Source organism: Parasteatoda tepidariorum, chromosome 12, assembly GCF_982258835.1.
Source record: "Parasteatoda tepidariorum strain Cologne lab strain chromosome 12, Ptep-v5.0, whole genome shotgun sequence".
In the NCBI taxonomy this organism is placed as follows: domain Eukaryota; kingdom Metazoa; phylum Arthropoda; class Arachnida; order Araneae; family Theridiidae; genus Parasteatoda; species Parasteatoda tepidariorum.
In genome coordinates this window covers 47,297,963-47,318,167 of record NC_141766.1, presented here as the reverse complement: position 1 = coordinate 47,318,167, position 20,205 = coordinate 47,297,963, and the positions used below count along the sequence as shown (strand labels likewise).

General features: G+C 27.5%; 1 protein-coding gene across 3 annotated transcripts in view; it reads right to left on the bottom strand.

Moving 5' to 3' along the window:
• Positions 1–349: 349 nt before the first annotated feature.
• Positions 350–20,205, bottom strand: part of LOC107439819 (unextended protein) — a 95,458-nt gene continuing 75,602 nt past the window's right edge. For all 3 annotated transcript variants that reach the window (XM_016052532.4, XM_016052533.4, XM_087155934.1), the window contains 4 exons: positions 14,800–14,943; positions 14,576–14,719; positions 4,076–4,339; positions 350–2,306 (listed from right to left, as the gene is read on the bottom strand). In XM_016052532.4, the coding sequence (XP_015908018.1) occupies positions 1,603–2,306; positions 4,076–4,339; positions 14,576–14,719; positions 14,800–14,943 (1,256 nt within the window). In that variant the 3' untranslated portion in view covers positions 350–1,602. The remainder of the gene's footprint in view (positions 2,307–4,075; positions 4,340–14,575; positions 14,720–14,799; positions 14,944–20,205) is intronic.

The following is a 20,205-nucleotide window of genomic DNA, read 5'->3' as shown; positions in this document are numbered from 1 at the left end:
GTTTTTTAAGAATGAAATATTTAATAACAATTATTAACTTTTATAAAATATTATTTATTTTAATTGTTAATGTAAATAACATACTTAAATATGAATACATATTATATATACAAGTGAAATGTTCAAAACAATTTTGTTTCAATTTTACAAAACAGCAAATTAGTGCACAGCACAACATATAAGATGGTTCATGCCTAGGGAATTTTAGGGATTTATTATAGGAATAAAATACAAAAACATACCATAATGATAAGGACAGAATTCAAAATGATTATAATTTTTAATTTTTGTAAAATTCATAATTTTGTATTTCTATAATTTTGAGTTCTAGGACATTTTGCTGTAAGGATTTTTATTTTTTGTGATATTAAAAAATTTGTATTTTCATTATTCTGAGTTCTAGGACATTTTGTGTAAAGATTTTTTCTCAATTCCTCAGTTTGAGGTAATTTTTCTTAAATATGCGAAAATTTGGGTGAAATTTTGATTGGACAAGATCATGAGAAATTTGCAAAATCTAGAGGATTTTGTAGCTGCGTATGTTTTTGTGAAATTGAACTTAGAAAATTACATAGAACTGGAGTGCAAAATTAAAATCAGTTTATAAAAGTTTAATCAAAACAAAGATAATGAGTATTAAACAGGTGCAATGTGAAGTTAACAAAATGATAAAAATAGAGCATGATCTTTTGAAACAAAAGTTAATGACAAAATATAAATAACAAATGCGGTATTGCCACATGAACACAAAAGTACTAATGACTAACGTGCAGTTTTAACATATTTTTAAATTTTACATAAATTCAAAAGCATATTAAACAAGCTTTGTACTCCAGAAAATTGCCTACTGTGAAAGCAATTGAAATATTAATACAACATTTGCACGTAAATTAAGACATAGAAATATCTTAAATGTTTTATAACAGACAAGACACGTTAGTTATGTTATTCTAAAACAAAAACACAGAAAATCTTCATAATATATTTAACTAAATTTTATGAAAATTTTTTACAGATAATATTTAGAGCATCAACCAAATGAGAGTACGTATAACTAAAAATATCTTATTTTATACCATTATAATAGAAAAAAAAATAACAGGGTATAAATATTATACCATAAAATATCAAATCAAAACAGTTAAGTAAAGCATTTAAAGACTCTGTTTTTATTTGCACAAAAGTCTTTAAATATTAGTAAACTTTTACTTAAAGAAAAGATTTCAAATTATTCCTAATCAAAAGTACTTAAGATCTATTTACTAATAATTTTTTTCACATGAAAATGTGTATGAATAATTTAACTAGCTAATCTTAACAGTGTAATAAAAAACTTTTAAGTTCCTTGAAAGGAATAATGTTAGTTTGTTATAAATATCAGAAAACACAACTATAACAGAGATTCAAAGACTAAAGTGGAAAACAAATTTACACATGAACAAATGTTAATGATATAAAAAGTAGTTTATATGATATGTATTTTTCTAACGATGCCAAATAACAATTTTTTTAAACAATTTAAACAGCAGAACTAACACAGTAACAGAAAAATTACAGAATAGAACTATTTTTATGCCTCAAAAATTATTCTTTAACAAAAGATTAGGCCTCTGAAGGAAATAATAGCCTCGTTCGTTCATTACTTTGTTCTGCAGATCCATTAACAGCATTTTTCTTTTTATCATTTACACCATCTTGTATCAAATGTTCACAGACTTCAATTGAATCACAATGTTCATCTTCAACAACACTATTTAAGTTATGAGGCATATCAATCATTGGAATTTCTGAAGTATTTAGAGCATTTACTTTTGATAAGGACTCTTTACTTTTTTGTTTTTTTAAAACACAATCAATTCCTGAGACTCCAGGACGACTTATACAGCCCACTTCCACACTGGCACGCCTTGTTACAGCATCATTATCAACAGATGCAGTTCTGTTCACAAGAGGACTCGACTGAATCCATTTTTTATTAAATTGGGAGGAATTATCACTATTGGAACTAGAACATGCTGGCAATCGATTTAATGATCCAGATTTAGGAATCCAGACACTTTGATCCCAACATGTGTTGTGAAATATTTCTATTTGTTCAGGGTCTAACTTATGGTGTCTTTCCATTAATGTAGCTCTATAAGCAGCTAAGTACACAGCCCAATGAATTTTCATATAAAGTATTTCTGTTATGGCCACTACAGTATAGTCAGGATTGAAGGTTTTTAAAGTTGGATTCTCAGTTGTTACAGCTGATGCAACAGATATACTTGATAAACTTTGTCCACGTGCTTGTTGTGATGAGGCATCTAAAAATTTAAGTGGTTTGAATCAATTTTATACAAGTATTGAATATACTTCTAATTGAAATACCTCATTTATATATGAATAGAAAATAATATACCATAGGGTATGAATTAGTACATTGAATAAATATAAATTAAAGGCAGAAATTATTTCGTCCTTGAATTTATCAGATCTTAATCTAGGTTTTTAAATATGGAAAATTCCATACAAATTTGCAAATGCTGAATAAACTTAAGAGGAACTATATCGAATAGCAATAATAGTTTTAGATCAATTACACTATTATAACTGCCAAAATTTATGCTTTCTATTTATGTCTTGCATTTTTAAATTTAATTTTAATTGATTTGGACCATCACCATTAATGAAAGAATTAGACATGTAAATAAATATATGACATTAACCTGACAGTATAGTGTGTTCAAGCTACCACAAAATATTAAATATATTTATACTTATAACTGTAATTCAATTGTCATTATAATACCACTGGGGGAAATCCTCCTTGGAAGAATTAAAAGTTGGCAAGTATGCACTATCTTTTCTATGTAAGAATAATTATCGCAGGTCTAGTTGAACCTCAAAAATTTCATTTGCTCATTTATTAATTGTAAAAATGCCTTATATGATAGTAGTTGATGAAATTAAAACACTTGTTTCAAGTCAGATATTTCAGATTAAAAATAAAATGAAATTTAGTATCTTTTCTTTTCATCAATATTTCAACTTTTTTAATTATCATATGTGTATTTGAATTCTAATAAACATTCTAACGATTTAGTTAAAATATAATTAATATTTTTTATATTCTGATACCATAGACACCAGCAGAAAAAAACTGCAGGTCCGTAATACCACCATTGGAATTTTACATAAAAAAATAGCAATAAAGTTAAGATTTTGATCAAGGACTGAAATTCAGCAGATTAGATTTTTACATTAAGTTTTATCACTTCCTTCACACATAAAATTACCATGATTGTCATAGAAATATGGAACTGTAATATAGAACGAGCTTTATCTCCAGGTGTATGCATGAATCATGCAACTATAAATTAAAATAGTCCTAATTTAAAACTTTTATTATTATTATTCGAACAAGTTTATGGATAGTAAAAGCAACATCCACACAATTATAAAATGCTGAGAAAATTTAAAAAAAAGTACCACTTGAAAAACTTACAAATCCCAGAACTTATATGAAACTTGAAATAATGCTAAATTTCAAATAAATAATTTGTTACAAGTTGTTATAAACAGTAATATTGTTGTACAACAATAGACATTCTTATAAAAACTAAAATAAATATATAAATAATATAATATGCTTTTCATAATTTACTCTGAAGTTCAAAAAAAAAAAAAAATTACGTAGGATAAAAGAAATTTGATTTTAATTTACTTTCAACCATCCAATTTTTTTTTTTACATTTAAGGATTAACATAAGTGTAAAATTTAAGGATTAACTTATGAGAGACAAGATAAATAAATTTATTATAATCAAGATAAATTCTGCATATTTCAATTTATATATCAAATAAATGTACCAGTTTTTAAATATTATAATTAATATCCATTGATACAAGGTATTTTTAAATTAAATATTACAAAAAGTTCAATGCTTCATAAGATAAAAAAAAACTAGTGTATTTTACAAGTTATTAAAATAAAATTTATGCGTGTCATTAAGGTAAAATATTACTTCATTCATAAGAAACAACAGTTATAGCTTACAAATCTAATGAAACCATAATGTTAAAATAAACAAACCTGGGCTAACAGTAACTGTGATTGCAGGTATTCCAAAGTAGCTAAAAGGCCCAGTTTCAAAAACTAAGTTTTCTTTACAAACAGTCACACGACATCGGCCTTCCAAAATAAGCACAAAATAATCAGCTGGTTTACCAGCTTGATACAATATACCATTAGAATTCGGACCATCCTTTACTTGTTTTGACTTGAAGAATATATTTTGGGTAAGAAGTCTTTTCAGTACTGTTTCAGAAAGGTAATTATTCCTGAAGGGTTCGATTGCTGAAAATAAGTAATGGCACAAGTCAATATTTAAGAAAGAATATTAGTTATTCAACCTTAAACTCTCCTTTTCAACAATTCACATTTTTATATCATAATCTCTTAAAGAATCGAAAACAGACATACATAAAACAGTAGCTACAACAGTTTACAGTGCAAATAATGAAACAATCTTAGTTAAAAAGCTTTAAGGCAAATAGTATATTTGGATATGTAGTGACTGGAAATTTAGATTCAATAAATGAAACAAAGATTCACTGTGGTTTGATTCGCAATGAGGACATAAATAAAACATTAGAAAAAATCTGGCAATTAGAGAATGTAGAAGAAACAAAAACTAAAAGTAAAGAAAATTTAATTTGTGAGGAACAATTTGCAGATACACATTTTAGAGTTAAGGAAGGGAAATATGTTGTTTCAATGCCCCTAAAAGAAGATCCCTGTGATGCCAGAATTGGCATACACATATTTATTTTCTATCTTTTAAAATATCTTTCATTACTTAGGCGGATTTTTATTAATAGAATTATATTTAAAATAAATCACAAACTTAATCTTTTTAAAACAAACATAAAATATTTATTTCTTCTCTTCCAGATCAATGTAACGGATATTTTTTTATTTCATTACTAATGCAGACTTATATATTCACTGTCGCCTTTAATCGAAAACAAAAATCTATTTATAACTTTTTATTCTAATTTTCCAACGGCTAAATGTTTCGGTTGCATGGTTGTAATAATTCACATAAATTTGTTGGCGACTCGTGATCGCCAAGGTATTATTTTAACTCTATTTTGATATGCTGGTTGGCCTTGTTTTGGCTATGCTATATTTTAATAAATCGCCAATTTTGGATCTCCTGCCAATGCTTCTGTGTCCGCTGGGAACAAAATTACATGTACTTTTTAATTTGGCTTTTGATTAGGCAGGTTGTGGGGGAATTGTCTCCCATGGCCTGTCCTTAAAAATATTATGCAAAAATTGATTCAACTCAAATTCTTATGAATGATATTCATATATTGATACCTCGAGCTCTGCAAATATACTACTAAATAAAAGCTTTTTTATTAATTCTTATCCGGCTCAACTATTATTTTATCATCTTCTGTTTTCATCGCAATCTTCAATTTGTCAATATCTTCAACTAATCCACTATACGAATACACCCTCCAACTACTCCGACCACACCTTAATATTCCACCATCATCTTCTCGATAAATTGGCACCCTTGGCTTATCCTTCTTCATAAATATGGTGCCTAGTTACAAGGAACGAATTGGGTTATCAACGCAAGTCTTTAAAAGCATCTACTGATCTTCAAGTCCATAAATTTTGTATCTTCACGGCTACTTTATACTGGAGCTCATGCTTAGCGGAGAATGTGCAAAGCTGCGAATGCAATTGGAATTCGATGAAACTTGACCCTGGAATGGTTTCTTTAGATGTTCGACTTTCCCCCTCCTACGCTACTCGAAAGAAATATCTATTAATTTATGATTCATCATAAAGAAGAAACTAAATTTGTGTTTCCTTCAACTCTCGTCTTGCTTTTGATTTCGTTTTCATCAGGATTTCATCGAACAGTTATCCGTTACGTATCCTTTCAATTATTTATATTTTATGTTTACAACATTTAATTGAATTTAAAATTTTTGTATGACAAATTGATAGAGCATTTGACTTAAAAAAAAATTTTTTAGAAGTTAAAAATATAATAGAAATTTTTTTTTAATTTTATTTAATTACAACCTGAAATTTTGTAATTTATCCAGTTAAGCGGCATATTTGATTTTATTATTAGCCTTTTGGTGATGTTTATACAGGTGAAGAATTTATTGAAAATTGAATTATTGTTGGAATTAACTTAAATTCTGAAACTAATATATTTTCACAGGATTTGAATAATTTAGTTTATATTTTTATTTCAGTGATAAGGATTTAATTAATTAATATACAAAAGAAGTGATGTGTAAAATCAAATTTTTCCATATTTTATTTTCTATATAAAAAAAAAAAAAATCGAGTGTTATATATTTTATTCGAGTGTTGCATTTTTTAAAAATGAACATTAACGATGTTTTCAGTGATTTTAAAGAATAGCAATAACATTTAAGAGCTTTTTATTATTCACGTTTATTGTTCTGTAAAATGATATTTGAGTTAAGATTTAAATTGCCTATAACTCTTGAATTAAACTATTTTAACGTCTGAACAGAATGATTCAAATATACTTTGATTTTCAAAGAAAATGTTTTTGGTAAATTAGAAAGAGTGTTTTCCGATTTTCTTACGTTTTGTTTTTGTGGATGTTACGGTGGCTTTCGTATTTTTGCACCTGATTTGACCAGTGAGCAAACTTTGTTAATTTGAAAAATTTCTTCAACTCTTGTATTCTTATAACAGACAATTTCTTCAAAGCAAAACAAGAAATGATTATAGTGTTGGTTAGGTGTGATTTGCATGTGAAGTTTCTTTAAATATCTTGTATTTACAGATCGTGAGGTGTTTGTCATTCTACTTATGTATAAGTTTATTTTCAAAGATTAATTTCTGCAATCAAATTTTGCTATCTAATTAAGAATAACAGAACTTAAAATATTCATATCATATATTGGTTCATAATAAGAATTTCAATTTTGTATGATTTCATTGGTCATTTTAGCATTATTTATGTTACCGTTAATATTTTGGGTTGATCATTATCAAGCATTGCTATATTACAATAAAAAGAAATTGATTTTATACTGTTGGCCATAAATTGATATACGCTATATATATTTTTAAGTGCATTTTTATAATTATTGTTCATTTATAAATGTTATTAAACTAAACCAGAAATGTATTTTAAATAATACTGATAATAATAATGATATACTTTATAAACCCTTATGCACACTTAAATTTTACAATTTAAATTAGCTTCAAGCAAATTAAGTTACTTTGAAGTAATCATAAATATCAATAATTATCTCTCTAATTTTTTGAAATGTTGCAAATTTTCAAATAAGATAACAATACTTAAATATGAAATATTGACAGCTACACAAAAACACAATAGGGAATAACATGTTATTAAAATGTATTATAAGGATTAAGCTATCCCAAAGTGATTCTTAATCAGTACTTATAGTAGTGTAACATAATTTCACCCAGATTTTTTTAAGAAGTTAAATAATAAACACACAATAACACACTTTTGTTATCTTATGAAACCATGTTAGTCTGATATTCCAATCCTTTAGAAATTAGGTTGGTATGAGTGTTTGCAAATTTGAAAATTAAGGATTTCAGAATCTATATTTTTTCTTTAATTAAAAATTTCATTAACTGTCTCATTGTTACTGTTGTTTTGCATGGAGGCATCTGTGCAGAATAATTTATGGTGATTTTCTTTACTAGGGCCCAGGTAATTAAAACTCATTAAGTGACATAGAGATATTTTTATAATAAAATGAACATGATAATAAATAATTCATCTAATATTTTTTTTTAATTTTACAATAGCTATTACAGTGTAACGTCCCATATCCGGATGTCCCTTTTCCGGAAGGGTCAATTTCCCGGACACTTTTTAACAATCAAAATAAACATTTCTTCATCTTCCCCACTCTCTTAAAAAAAAAAAAGTATTTTGACAGGTTTTTTCCTTTCTTAGCTTCTAGTGATCTATGCATTAAACCCATAAATCAACTGAAAAGAGAACAGAAGATCTACCAAACGCTCCTCCTCTGGAATGCAGGAAGGGGGGGAGATTTGTTTTCAAAAGAGCACAATTGAGTCCCCTCCCCCCTTCTTTCCTGTGCTGCTGGCTAGTAAAAGAGGCATTTCCTGGAACCTTTTTGATAAAGTGTTAGGGAAAGAAGTACTGTGAAAAGGGTAAACACAGCAAATGTTAAAGTGGAGGGGGAATCCCCTTTAGTCACACAAGAAAAAATAAAGAGAACCCAATCAGCATGCCACGCCTTTATGCTTGATTGATAGCCAATGACAGGAGAGAAAATAAGAACTTGTCACTTCCCCCCCTTCAACTTGAATGACAAGTAAGAAGGAAATGAATTTTGCTTCTTCACCTACCCACCTTAATGAATGAATGACGGGAATTTCCCCTTCTTGCTTGAAACGTTCTAGTTCAAAATGGCGGAGAGAGCAATTAATATTTTCATAACTGTAAATTTTTTTAGTTTCCTATATTTATTTTTATAATAGCAATAATTATTTTTTTTTTAATATTTTGTTTTTGATTGATTAGATATCATTCTAATACTAAAACATTATTGCCCGAAAAATAATGTTATTTAATTTCTGCTTCTTAGATTCAGATCATTTTAATCTCTGTTTACCTTGGGGGGTCTATTATACGGAAAAATCGATTATCCGGACTTCGGAAAGTCCCGCCGATTCCGGATACGCGACTTTCCACTGTATATTTGTCACAAATAGTTTTTCTCTTAAGAAAGTAAGCTATTTTATTCAATGAAAGTGCATATTAAATAGGGTTAATCCAAACAGTTACTCATGAATATTTTGTTTAATCAAAACATAAATAAATTGTGAAACATTATTATATATATAAAAAAAAATATTCTATTGATTTGAACAATGCAATTGTCGAGTATTTTTTAAGTATTTTAATTTTTAAATAAGTGTCCAACTGAGCTAAAAATAAATTCATGAAATTCAAAATAAGAATAATTGAGCATTTTTATATAAGATGACAAAATTTTCCTTCATTAAAATGAAGTGAATTTTTATAGATGCAGTAAAAAAAAAAAAAAAATAACTTTTATCTTCTTGAATATAATATACAGCCATGATAGTATAAATGATAATACAATGCATCAAGTATGCAAAAATTCAGGTTAGAATCCTGATCATAGGCATGCTATAACATTAATTGAGAAGTTGATAGGGTTTAAAAAAAAAAAAAAAAAAAAAACTATAAAATTATTTTACCTTGAATTTAATACTAGATAACTGTGATAGTATAACTGTTAATACATTGTGTCACAAAGATTCAGGTTGGAATCCTGATCACATGCTTTCTAGATCATATTAATTAGTTCAAAGGTTTAAAAAAAAAAAATGTTAAATAAAATATAGATATACATGCTGCATTTTTAGATAATTTTGCCTCTGAAATAAAAGAGATGATTTTACCTCTTGAAATATAAGAGATGAAAATTTTGCCTCTTGAAATATAAGAGATGATAATTTTGCCCCTTATGAAAAAGGGATGACTAAACCTAGGTAAATAATGTAGCAGTCTGATCAACTGTTTACTTAGAACTGAAATAAAAGCTCATATTTTTTTTTTTGAATTATATGCTCATGCTCAGTATGTTTCTAATAATAAACTAAAGAATTTTATTGACACTTATAGACATTTGATATTAACAAACATTTTATTAACTTATAATAAGAAATATAGAATATGATAAGATAAATTGCACTTATATGTTTAAATATTTTGAATTGTATAGGTATATCAATGTGGAAAAGAATTAAGTATAAAAAATAAAAAAAATTTTTTTTTTGGGTAAATGAAATGATTTTGCAAATTATGTTGTTTGTTACTGATAAAGTTTTCTCAAAATCGAGAGAAATTAGAATATCCTGTCCAGGTGATGACAATGCTCAGCTAATTTTACATCAACATAAGATTTAATAACATGAATATCGAAAATATATATTTGAAGTATAAATTTATGTCATAAATTTTTTTTAATAATTTTGCTTTAATATTTAACTATACATAAGTGTATATTAATATTTTGTTTCTTGAATATATTATGTTTCAATGCATAAATTTTTTTGTAACACGGGGGAGATCCATTAATTTAAAAAAAAAATATATATATACTATATATATACATATTTTTTTTTCTGTGTTCAGCGGGGATATATGTGATGCCAGAATTGGCACACATATTTATTTTCTATCTTTTAAAATATCTTTCATTACTTAGGCGGATTTTTATTAATAGAATTATATTTAAAATAAATCACAAACTTAATCTTTTTAAAACAAACATAAAATATTTATTTCTTCTCTTCCAGATCAATGTAACGGATATTTTTTTATTTCATTACTAATGCAGACTTATATATTCACTGTCGCCTTTAATCGAAAACAAAAATCTATTTATAACTTTTTATTCTAATTTTCCAACGGCTAAAGTTTCGGTTGCATGGTTGTAATAATTCACATAAATTTGTTGGCGACTCGTGATCGCCAAGGTATTATTTTAACTCTATTTTGATATGCTGGTTGGCCTTGTTTTGGCTATGCTATATTTTAATAAATCGCCAATTTTGGATCTCCTGCCAATGCTTCTGTGTCCGCTGGGAACAAAATTACATGTACTTTTTAATTTGGCTTTTGATTAGGCAGGTTGTGGGGGAATTGTCTCCCATGGCCTGTCCTTAAAAATATTATGCAAAAATTGATTCAACTCAAATTCTTATGAATGATATTCATATATTGATACCTCGAGCTCTGCAAATATACTACTAAATAAAAGCTTTTTTATTAATTCTTATCCGGCTCAACTATTATTTTATCATCTTCTGTTTTCATCGCAATCTTCAATTTGTCAATATCTTCAACTAATCCACTATACGAATACACCCTCCAACTACTCCGACCACACCTTAATATTCCACCATCATCTTCTCGATAAATTGGCACCCTTGGCTTATCCTTCTTCATAATCCCTCATGTTTGGGATACTCAAAAAACTTTGTCCTCAAACAACTCAGATCGCTGTAGAATGGTTTAGCAAAAGATGAATATGAAAAACTGGGACACATGAGAGAGGTTACTAATGAAATTGAGCCAGAAGTAATATATGCTATGCATCAAGTAAATCGCATCATGGAATCACTACACAAATGGAATTGCATCAGTCTTATGAAAGAATTTTTATATGGACGATTGTCCATACAAAAATTGTTGCAGTGCTGCAAGATTAGAGGCAATTGAGTTTAAGCAACAATAGGAATTTTGCAAAGTGATGACATGAAACTACACCAACTCTGTGAAAATAACGTGAAACTATCACCAGATTCTGGATGCAAATATAATTTTGTAATGCTATTAGAAACAAAAACTTAAGGTGTATCTTTGAAACCAATCCTGGATTGTTTTTTAGTCAGAGTAACACTTAATGTGACATTTTGTTCACTAACGCCAAGCTTTTTGACCTGACTGGTCCGGTGGCCATGGTTATAGCAAAAGCAAAGATTTTTCTTCCTTCAGTGTTTGTGAAGAATTAAAAAAATGGACTGGGATGACTCGCCGGATAAAGGATATCGAGAGTGGCACCAATTTCTTGTGTCTTCAGAGAACATCAACAATATAGAGATTCCAAGACTAATAATTTTCATCAAACTTCCAAAAATTATAGAAGTATATAGCTTTGCTAATGCATCATAGTAATGTTATAAGGCAGCAGCCTACTGTAAATGTAAAAATTAAATGAATAAGACTTAAGTTAGTTCTATCACGAGCAAATCAAGAATGGCCCTTATAAAATATCTGACTAACCTAAGACTTTAGTTATGTGCTGTGGTTCTTTTATCAAAACTTGTGAAAAGAGTTGTTGCAGCATTCAAGTTAGAAACTGCTCAAATATACCTTTGGGTATACTCCATTATGGTTATAGCCTGGCTTCAAAAGGAACTGATAGACTTAAAATTTTTTGTTCAAAACAGAGTGGCCACAACACAAGAACTATTTCCTAATCAGCCATGGAGACATGTACCAACTGATAAAAATCCTGCAGGCTTAGTCTCCCTGAAGGGTTGATCCTGATAAACTTTTGCATCACAACTTGTGATGGCATGGACCAAATTTCTTGTAGGAAATGATTACACAAATCGAACTATAAACTGTAGTGAAATACACCATGAGTATAATACAGAACTGAAAAATTCTTCCAACAGAAAATTTGAAGACTATCAATCTGTGCTTAATATCCATGTTAATAACTTTATAAATGATTTTATTAATTTAAGCAATAATTATATAACTATTTTACGTGTTGTGAGTTTTCTTTTTAGGTTTGTGGAAAATGTAAAAACAAATCAGAAAACAACGTGTCCTATGTGGATGAAGGAGTTTGAAAAAGCAGAAAACTTTCTGGTAAAAAAAAAAAAACAATCACGAACAAGAATTTTCTTTTGAAATAAAAAGTATTAAACAACATGGAAGTGTACTATCAAACAGTAAGTTAAAGACTCTTAGCCCCTTTTTGGATAATAATGACATTTTATGAGTCAGTGTTCGCTTATGTAATATAAAGTTTAATTTCAATAAAAAGCATCAGGAAATTTTACCTAAGAATAACAAATGAATTTTAATAATAATAGAATATTTCATAAGAAATATTTACATGTAGGACCTGTATCGTTACTTAACCATATTCGTGAAAAATTTTGGCCCTTAAGTGGTCGATTAAATTACAGAAAAATTGTCTATAATTGCATAACTTGTTTTAAAGCAAAACTAATAGTGTCAACTCAAATAAGAGACAACTCGCCCAACAAAAGGCTTATACCTGATTATCCATTTAATTGCTCTGAAGTTGATTCCAGTGGTCCTTTTTTCTTTAAGAATGAAGGACAACTTAAAGGAATTTAGTATAAAATGTATCGATGTATATTTTCTTATTATTTATTTAAAGCCATACATACCAAGTTAACTTCTGATTTAACATCGGAAGCATTAACTGCTACGTAGAAAAGGTTTACTGCTCTAAAAGGAAAATGAGCAAAATTGTTTTCTGACAACGTTAAAATTTTTTCAGAGCTAGCAATAAAATTAAAAGACTTCAAGAAATGGTTAGAAACCAGTAAAAAATTAGCTGGTTATTTAGCAGCAGAACGGATTGAGTAGAAATTCATTCTGCCAAGAGTTCCCAATTTTGATGGCTTTTGGGAGGTAGTCATATAATCATGTAAATATAATTTGAAAAGGGCTGTAAAAGGGATAAACTTAACTTATGAAAAACTTAATATAATTACAGTACAAATTGAGGGAATTGCGAATTCCCGGCAGAATCATCCCTGTCAGCCAATAATTACAATTTTGAAGTTCTGTACACTTTTATTAAATAGATCATTAAATTTTATTGAAGAGCCAGATTTAACAAAATGTAAAGAACAATGTAACAAAATGTCATCTTAAAAAATAACAAGAGTAGTTAAATTAATGTGGAAATTTAGAGTGGTAACTATTTGAGCAGACTGCAACAACGAGGCAAATGGATGTTCCAAACAAATAATGTTAAAATCTATATATGTATATAACTACTTAATCTATATTTTATGTTTACTGAATTATGAACTGTGTTGTTAATTAGCATTTAGTGATTTATGTAAGTGAGAGTTGCAAATGCTAATTGTGTAAAGGGTTAAATGAATGTTAATTAGGACACTTAATTGTTGAGTATAACAATGATTGCCTGGTTGAACCAGTACAACGTGGGACAGAATGTTCAGTTTTGTGAGCGAGCAATGCTGTCTATGTGGGTAGCAAGGGAAAGAAGGAACTAATGTCAGAAGAAATGAAATAAAGTCCATTGCTGAGTGTGAGTTTCTTTAACTTTTGAGTAGTGTGTTTTAAAGAGAAATTACAAAATCAATTGAATTCAAATAAGAAATTGGGAGATAAAATAAAATGCATATTCTAGTTTATATTCTAGTTAGCTTTCATAAAAATAAATTTTTTCCCCAAGGAATCTGGAGCCTGCCTAACTTTTAAATCTTTTTTTTATACCAATAAAATTGGAAGAAAAAAGACAAGAGAAATCAAAATTTCTAATGTAATTTGGGTTTTATACGAGATTTATAAAAATATGCATAAAAAATTACAAATTTAACCTTTTTGAACCTTTCTAGACTCATGTTTAATAGTAATTTTAAACTAATTTTAAGAAACAGATAAAATTTGTGGATTGATGCAAATTATAATAACATACCTGCAAAATAATCAAATCTTACAAACTATTTACTAGTTTTTAAAACAGTTATAGCAGAATAGACACACCAAACAAAAATTATTAAATTATTAAAATTATTATTAAAAAAAATTAAATGAAAAAAAAATTAATTTAAAAGAAAATTGATTTTCTAAATATATACTTCCAAATTTCAAGAGAAACAGGTTACACATTTTGAAATTGTTCACAATTCCGTTAATTAAAATGCTGAAGTGCAATATCTGTAACTTACATGTTGAAAGGAACTGATACGCCGCCAATGCAAGTTGAGGCGATACAATAGTAGTTCCTTGCTGGCCTCCACCGATTTTACAGAATTCAGAGAAATCTTGTCTTTGTTGTGTTTCCTTTCGTCGTTGTTTCCCTCGATTGTCAGCTATTAAGAAATAAAAATGGGTCAATTTCAAAGATACATATAAAATCAATAAAGAGAACAAGTTCTAACATTGAACATACTTAGTACATCAGTTTCATCCATTATTTCAGATTGTAATATTTCTTCTATGACATCTTCAAGAGTTACAACACCAAGTATTTCATAAAATGGATCACCTTCTCCAGAGCTATTTACATGTCGAACAAATGCCATATGAGAGCGTCCTACAAATTTTCAGGTATATTTAAATACATATTTAATATATATTTATAAATAAAAATATATTTACAAAAAATTCTGAGTAGCAAAATGTTATTGCTATATTTATGACATGATAAATTTTTTAGAAGTAAAACAATAACAAAATGTTTTTATAATTCTGCTTCAAAGCCAAAACCAGTTTTCCTAACTTATTTATTTATTTTTTATTTATTTATTAATTTTTTTAATGACACAGTGGAAGGATGGAATTTTTTTAGTTGAAATAAAAAGGTAGTTCGAAATATCAACATAGAGGAAACTTTAAAATCAAATTACACATTTAGTCACACTTTTGTAATAGTTGCACACATTTTATAAAAACAGAATGTTCACTTTATTTTCCATTACCACTTGAGTCAACTTAGCAAAAAGCTACAAGAAAAATCAAAGGGAAATATTTTTTTAAAATTACTTATATGTAGATATGTATAATTTCTAAATATATAAGCGTGGAAAAATTAATTTCCAGAAATAAATAATGAAATTCAAACAGAAATTTGAGAAATTAATTAAAATAGTATGTATTTTTCATAAAAAGAATAAAAATGTTAATGATTTAAATAATTTAATACTGCAAAAAGTTTCATCTATTTTAAATATGTTCTCCACTGTACAAATATAAAATTAAATTTAAAGGGGTTTTATAAAAAAATTTAAGAATGAAAAAAAATGAAGTTCTTCAAAATTTATTAAACTTTTTATAGCTATAGATTTTTTTAAAGAGAATTGCACCTAGTCATTTTATTCGACTGCTCAAAAATTGCACTTTTTCACTTATAATTGTTATAGCTACACAAAACGAAAAGGAGCATAATAGAGAAAGGTACATTACTATAATAGTCTAAGAATAAAATTGCCGATTCTTGGTTAGTCTGAGTTTGGCAAGGTTTTAACACACCAGAATTTAGGTTAGTAAGCTCAGCTCAAACTCAATTATTAAAACTAAAGATTAGAGCTGTGCAATTTTTTTTTATGAAATATTATTCTGTTTGTAACAATAAACTGTTCTTATATATTTAAAAAAAAAATTTTTTTTTTCTCACAAAATCCTTAATTCTCGTTGATGTTTACCAAAGCTTACACCTTCATTTTTGTTTAGAGTTTGGTTTTAAGTCAATCCATCTCTATTTCAATTTTTAAAAAAAACTAAGCGATGTTATTGATGTTATAAAAGCACTTTTTACTAACATTTTCCTTTGTTGTAGATTTATTTATTTTAGATATTCGATTAAAATTTCCGATTGTGCAGTTTTGATTCAAAAGAAACAATATTCGAACTTATGTTATATCGCGATGCCCAACAGACGATAAATCGCGATGTCTAACAGACGATATATCACGATATAAAATTTTTTGCGTTGCCAAGTCCTAGCCCTAATATACCCCAATTTTTCTTTCTTTCTATTTTCCAAATTCTACACTAAATGCATAATTCCGTTCTGATGATTCTAAAGAACGATTGCAATACCTTACGCTTGAAAATATCAAATAAATTTTTAGAAAATTACGCACATCAATTTTACCGTTAGAAGATAAATTTTACTTTTCCTTAACTTTAGAAGCCCCTTCTAAGAACTTGAGGCTACAGCCCGAGGAGTTCCTCTTTTAATATGGCCCTATTTTTGAAAAATGCGCATACCAAGTCAAGGTGAAAATTCTCTTAGCTTTTTTCAACACAACAAATATTTTTTATTTATTTGTTAATTCTTTAAAATACAATAGCCATAAGAGTAATTCAAAATACATATGTTAATTTTCTTTAGTACAGATTTGAGCTACGTCCATTTTTTTAAAACACGCGTTTTAAAGCTACGTCAATTTTTATTAAAACGCATTTGACGTCTATTTTCATAAATATGCATTTGAAGCCATGTCTTTCTTTCCAAACGGCGCAAATCAAGATTTGTTTATTTTCTTGGCACACACTTTGCGATGTATCCTTTTTTCAAACGCGTATTATAAATTGGTATTTTGAGCTGTGTTCAAATTATAGAGAAGGCAACTGAATTCCCCCCTTTTTTAAAAAAAAAGAGTTAAATGGGAGCATTTAATCTTCCCTATCGTTAGACGCGAATTTTTGTGCAAAAGTTGCTTTGATAACTCTTCGTCAAAATCAGTTTGACTGCGTCATTGAGGTCAAAATTTCAATTTTTTAAACTTGGCCACTAATCTCAAGTAGTTCTTTCAGCTATGGCTCCCTCTTATTACACATCACAAAAGTCACGAGCAGCTTTTGCGGATTTAGAACCTTGACGAATAAAAAGAAGTGTCGAAAATTCTTATTACACAACTTGACATTCCATTTTAATAACCTGAAAATTATAATAATTTAACTTGGACAAACAAACAAAACATAGATTCCAGAAGAACAAAACATCCGCTTTCAATTAATCTAAAACATTATGTAAAAAACATCTAAACGTTTAAATTTCAAAAAATAAATGGCGAGAGCTAGGTTAACCCAATAACTTTGACGTACTATTGTTTGATAATTAACAATTTTAAATTTTAATGTAACTATAAACAGAAGTAATTTCGCTCTACTCTTAGAAAAAATATTCTTTTTTAAACAAACAATCTGATTTCTATAAATAATCTGCAATAAAATATAAAACAAATTCACTTCAACGTTTTACAATAATCATAACATAAAGTTTTACCGAAATTAGAACCAGAATTCTACAATTACATACCAAACAATCCAAAGAGGGTTTTGTGTAGAACAAGAAAAACAATCCTAGACGATTTTAAAACATTAAAAGAGTCAAGTGAGCAAGCGGGCAGCGACTGTCAGAGTTATTAATTACATTCAAAAAAAAAAAATATTTTCAGTAAAAAATGGTTGATTTTGATAAAAGACAGATAAAGTCTTAATCAAGTACGATGATATCTTTTTACATAAAGATAATCTTATCACTAACTTGATTTACATAAGTTTATAAATAATATAATTATGACTTTTCCTTTTCTTAAAAAATTATTTTCATTGAATAATTAATTAATTTTTCAGTGAATATTTAATTTCAGATAGAATATCTTTTCTTGTTAAATGTCTTGGTACTTCTAAAAGTTAACATTTGAAAAACTTTTACATATAAAAATTAGATTCAAAATGTATTTAAAAAATATATTTAGGACTAAATAGCGCCTATTTTGTTTTTCCTTTTTCGACAGGTCAAGTCTAAATTCCAAAAATTTCTGAATAGGGATGCCCGCCTTCCCCTTCCCAAAATTCAGAACAACCCCTCCTTTCAGCAAACAAAAATACAGGCAAACCATAAAATTTTTATTTAAAAAAAAAAGTTACTTTAGTTGTATTTGAATACTATGCGAATCCTCCATGAGAACTAGCATACTATAGTGAAATTTGTGAAGGATAGTTCAATGCAAATTTTCTTTTTATAAATATTTATTACTTTTTTATATTTTATTTAAGTCGAAAAAACTTTAAATTATAAGGTATGCAATATTTTACCATCATTTTAAAAAATGTAATTTTATACGACAAAATACAAAATTTGAGCGATATCGGTCGAATAGTTCCTGAGAAATCGAATTTTAAATATACCACATTTTTGAAATTCAATTTCTAAGAAATTATTGAACCTATTTTTCTCAAATTTTGTATTTTGAGATATAAAGTTACTATCTTAAAAATGATGCAAAAAATTACATATCTTACAATAAAATTTTTTTGGACCATTATTTAATAAAATAAGAAAAAATAAATGCTTACTAAAAGTTATTTTTTGCTTAGAATTATCTCTAAAGAAGCGAATTTTACAATTGAGAGTAAAAAAATTTCAAATAGCTCAAAAGGTTCTCGAGAAAAGGCGAAATACGCAAAAAGTAAAGTTAACATTAAGGGACCCAAACTTTGGATCAGATATATTTATTCACAAAAAGAACATTTTTGTGTCTGATTTTGTAACTTAAAATATTATCTGCACGTATAATTAGCATATTTGAGGTCACCTCCTCGAACCATTAAGATAGAGTCCGAGAAAGTGAAAATCCGATCATTGAATCAAAAGTTATTCAGAGAGAGATCCGGTTTTTTTCTTCCTTTACATACTGTACATACAAGATATCTAATGCATTCAATTATATTAAAAAATATTCCAAATTTAACAGATAATCATTTAAACACTTTTTTAAAAAAAACATATGTAATTAAAATTGTCTCTGATGCAATTTTTTTTTTTTTTTAATTTGGCGTAAAATACAATTTAAACAAATATTACTTGAATTGTTTTTAACAATAAACAACATGAACAAATGATCAGGATAAAGAAAAATCAACTACAAGAGTAAAGAAATAAAATAATTTTTCTTCTTCTTAGAACTGAAGTGAATGAACAATTAACAGAATTGAAATAAATACGTTTTTAAAATAGTTCATCAATTAGTGAGAAATTGCTTACTTAGCAACAAAGACTATATATTAGATAAAATCTGAACTAAGTTAATACAACTACAATTTTTTTTTGCCACAATTATCTGTGTTTCTTTGCCAGGTCTACTAACTTAGTGGCAATTGTTTGTTTAGAAATAAGTCTAGTATATTTGTGGACAATATTCCAAATAAATAAGCTATCAGTTATCTTTTATCTATAAAAGAAAACTGATTTTACGATAATGTTAAATGATCGATTATTAAAGGGTTAAGTAACTGATAAACAAATAACATTTAATACAATAAGTAAAAAAAAATCTCAGATATCAATTTTTGATTTACACATTTGTATTTTCTTTTGATAAGTACAAACAAGAGCCATTCACATCTTTCTTTCACAATTGTATTCTTTAATAATTTATTACAGTATTTTCTCATCATAACACGAACTCATATATATCGTTTGTTATGTCATTCATTATCTCGAGAAAAAAAAGTAACGGAAGAAAAATTTGTATTTTCCATGAATCCAATTATTTTCTTAAATTGAACAAATTGAGAAATACTTTCGAAAAGATAATTTTGTTGTTTTTCTAGGCTGAAAATGAAGGGGGGAAAAATAGATTCATCAAATTTTTCAAAAATGATCCACGATTTGAAAATTCAGCTAAAGAGAGAGGGGGGGGAGATAAAAATTAAATGCATTGCTGCGTTTAGCTTAGACCAGATTCGAATTTCACCAACAGATGGTACTGACAGTTATGACAACGATTTTCGCACCATATCAAACCATTGCAACCGAAAACTAAAAATATATGCAAGGTAATTT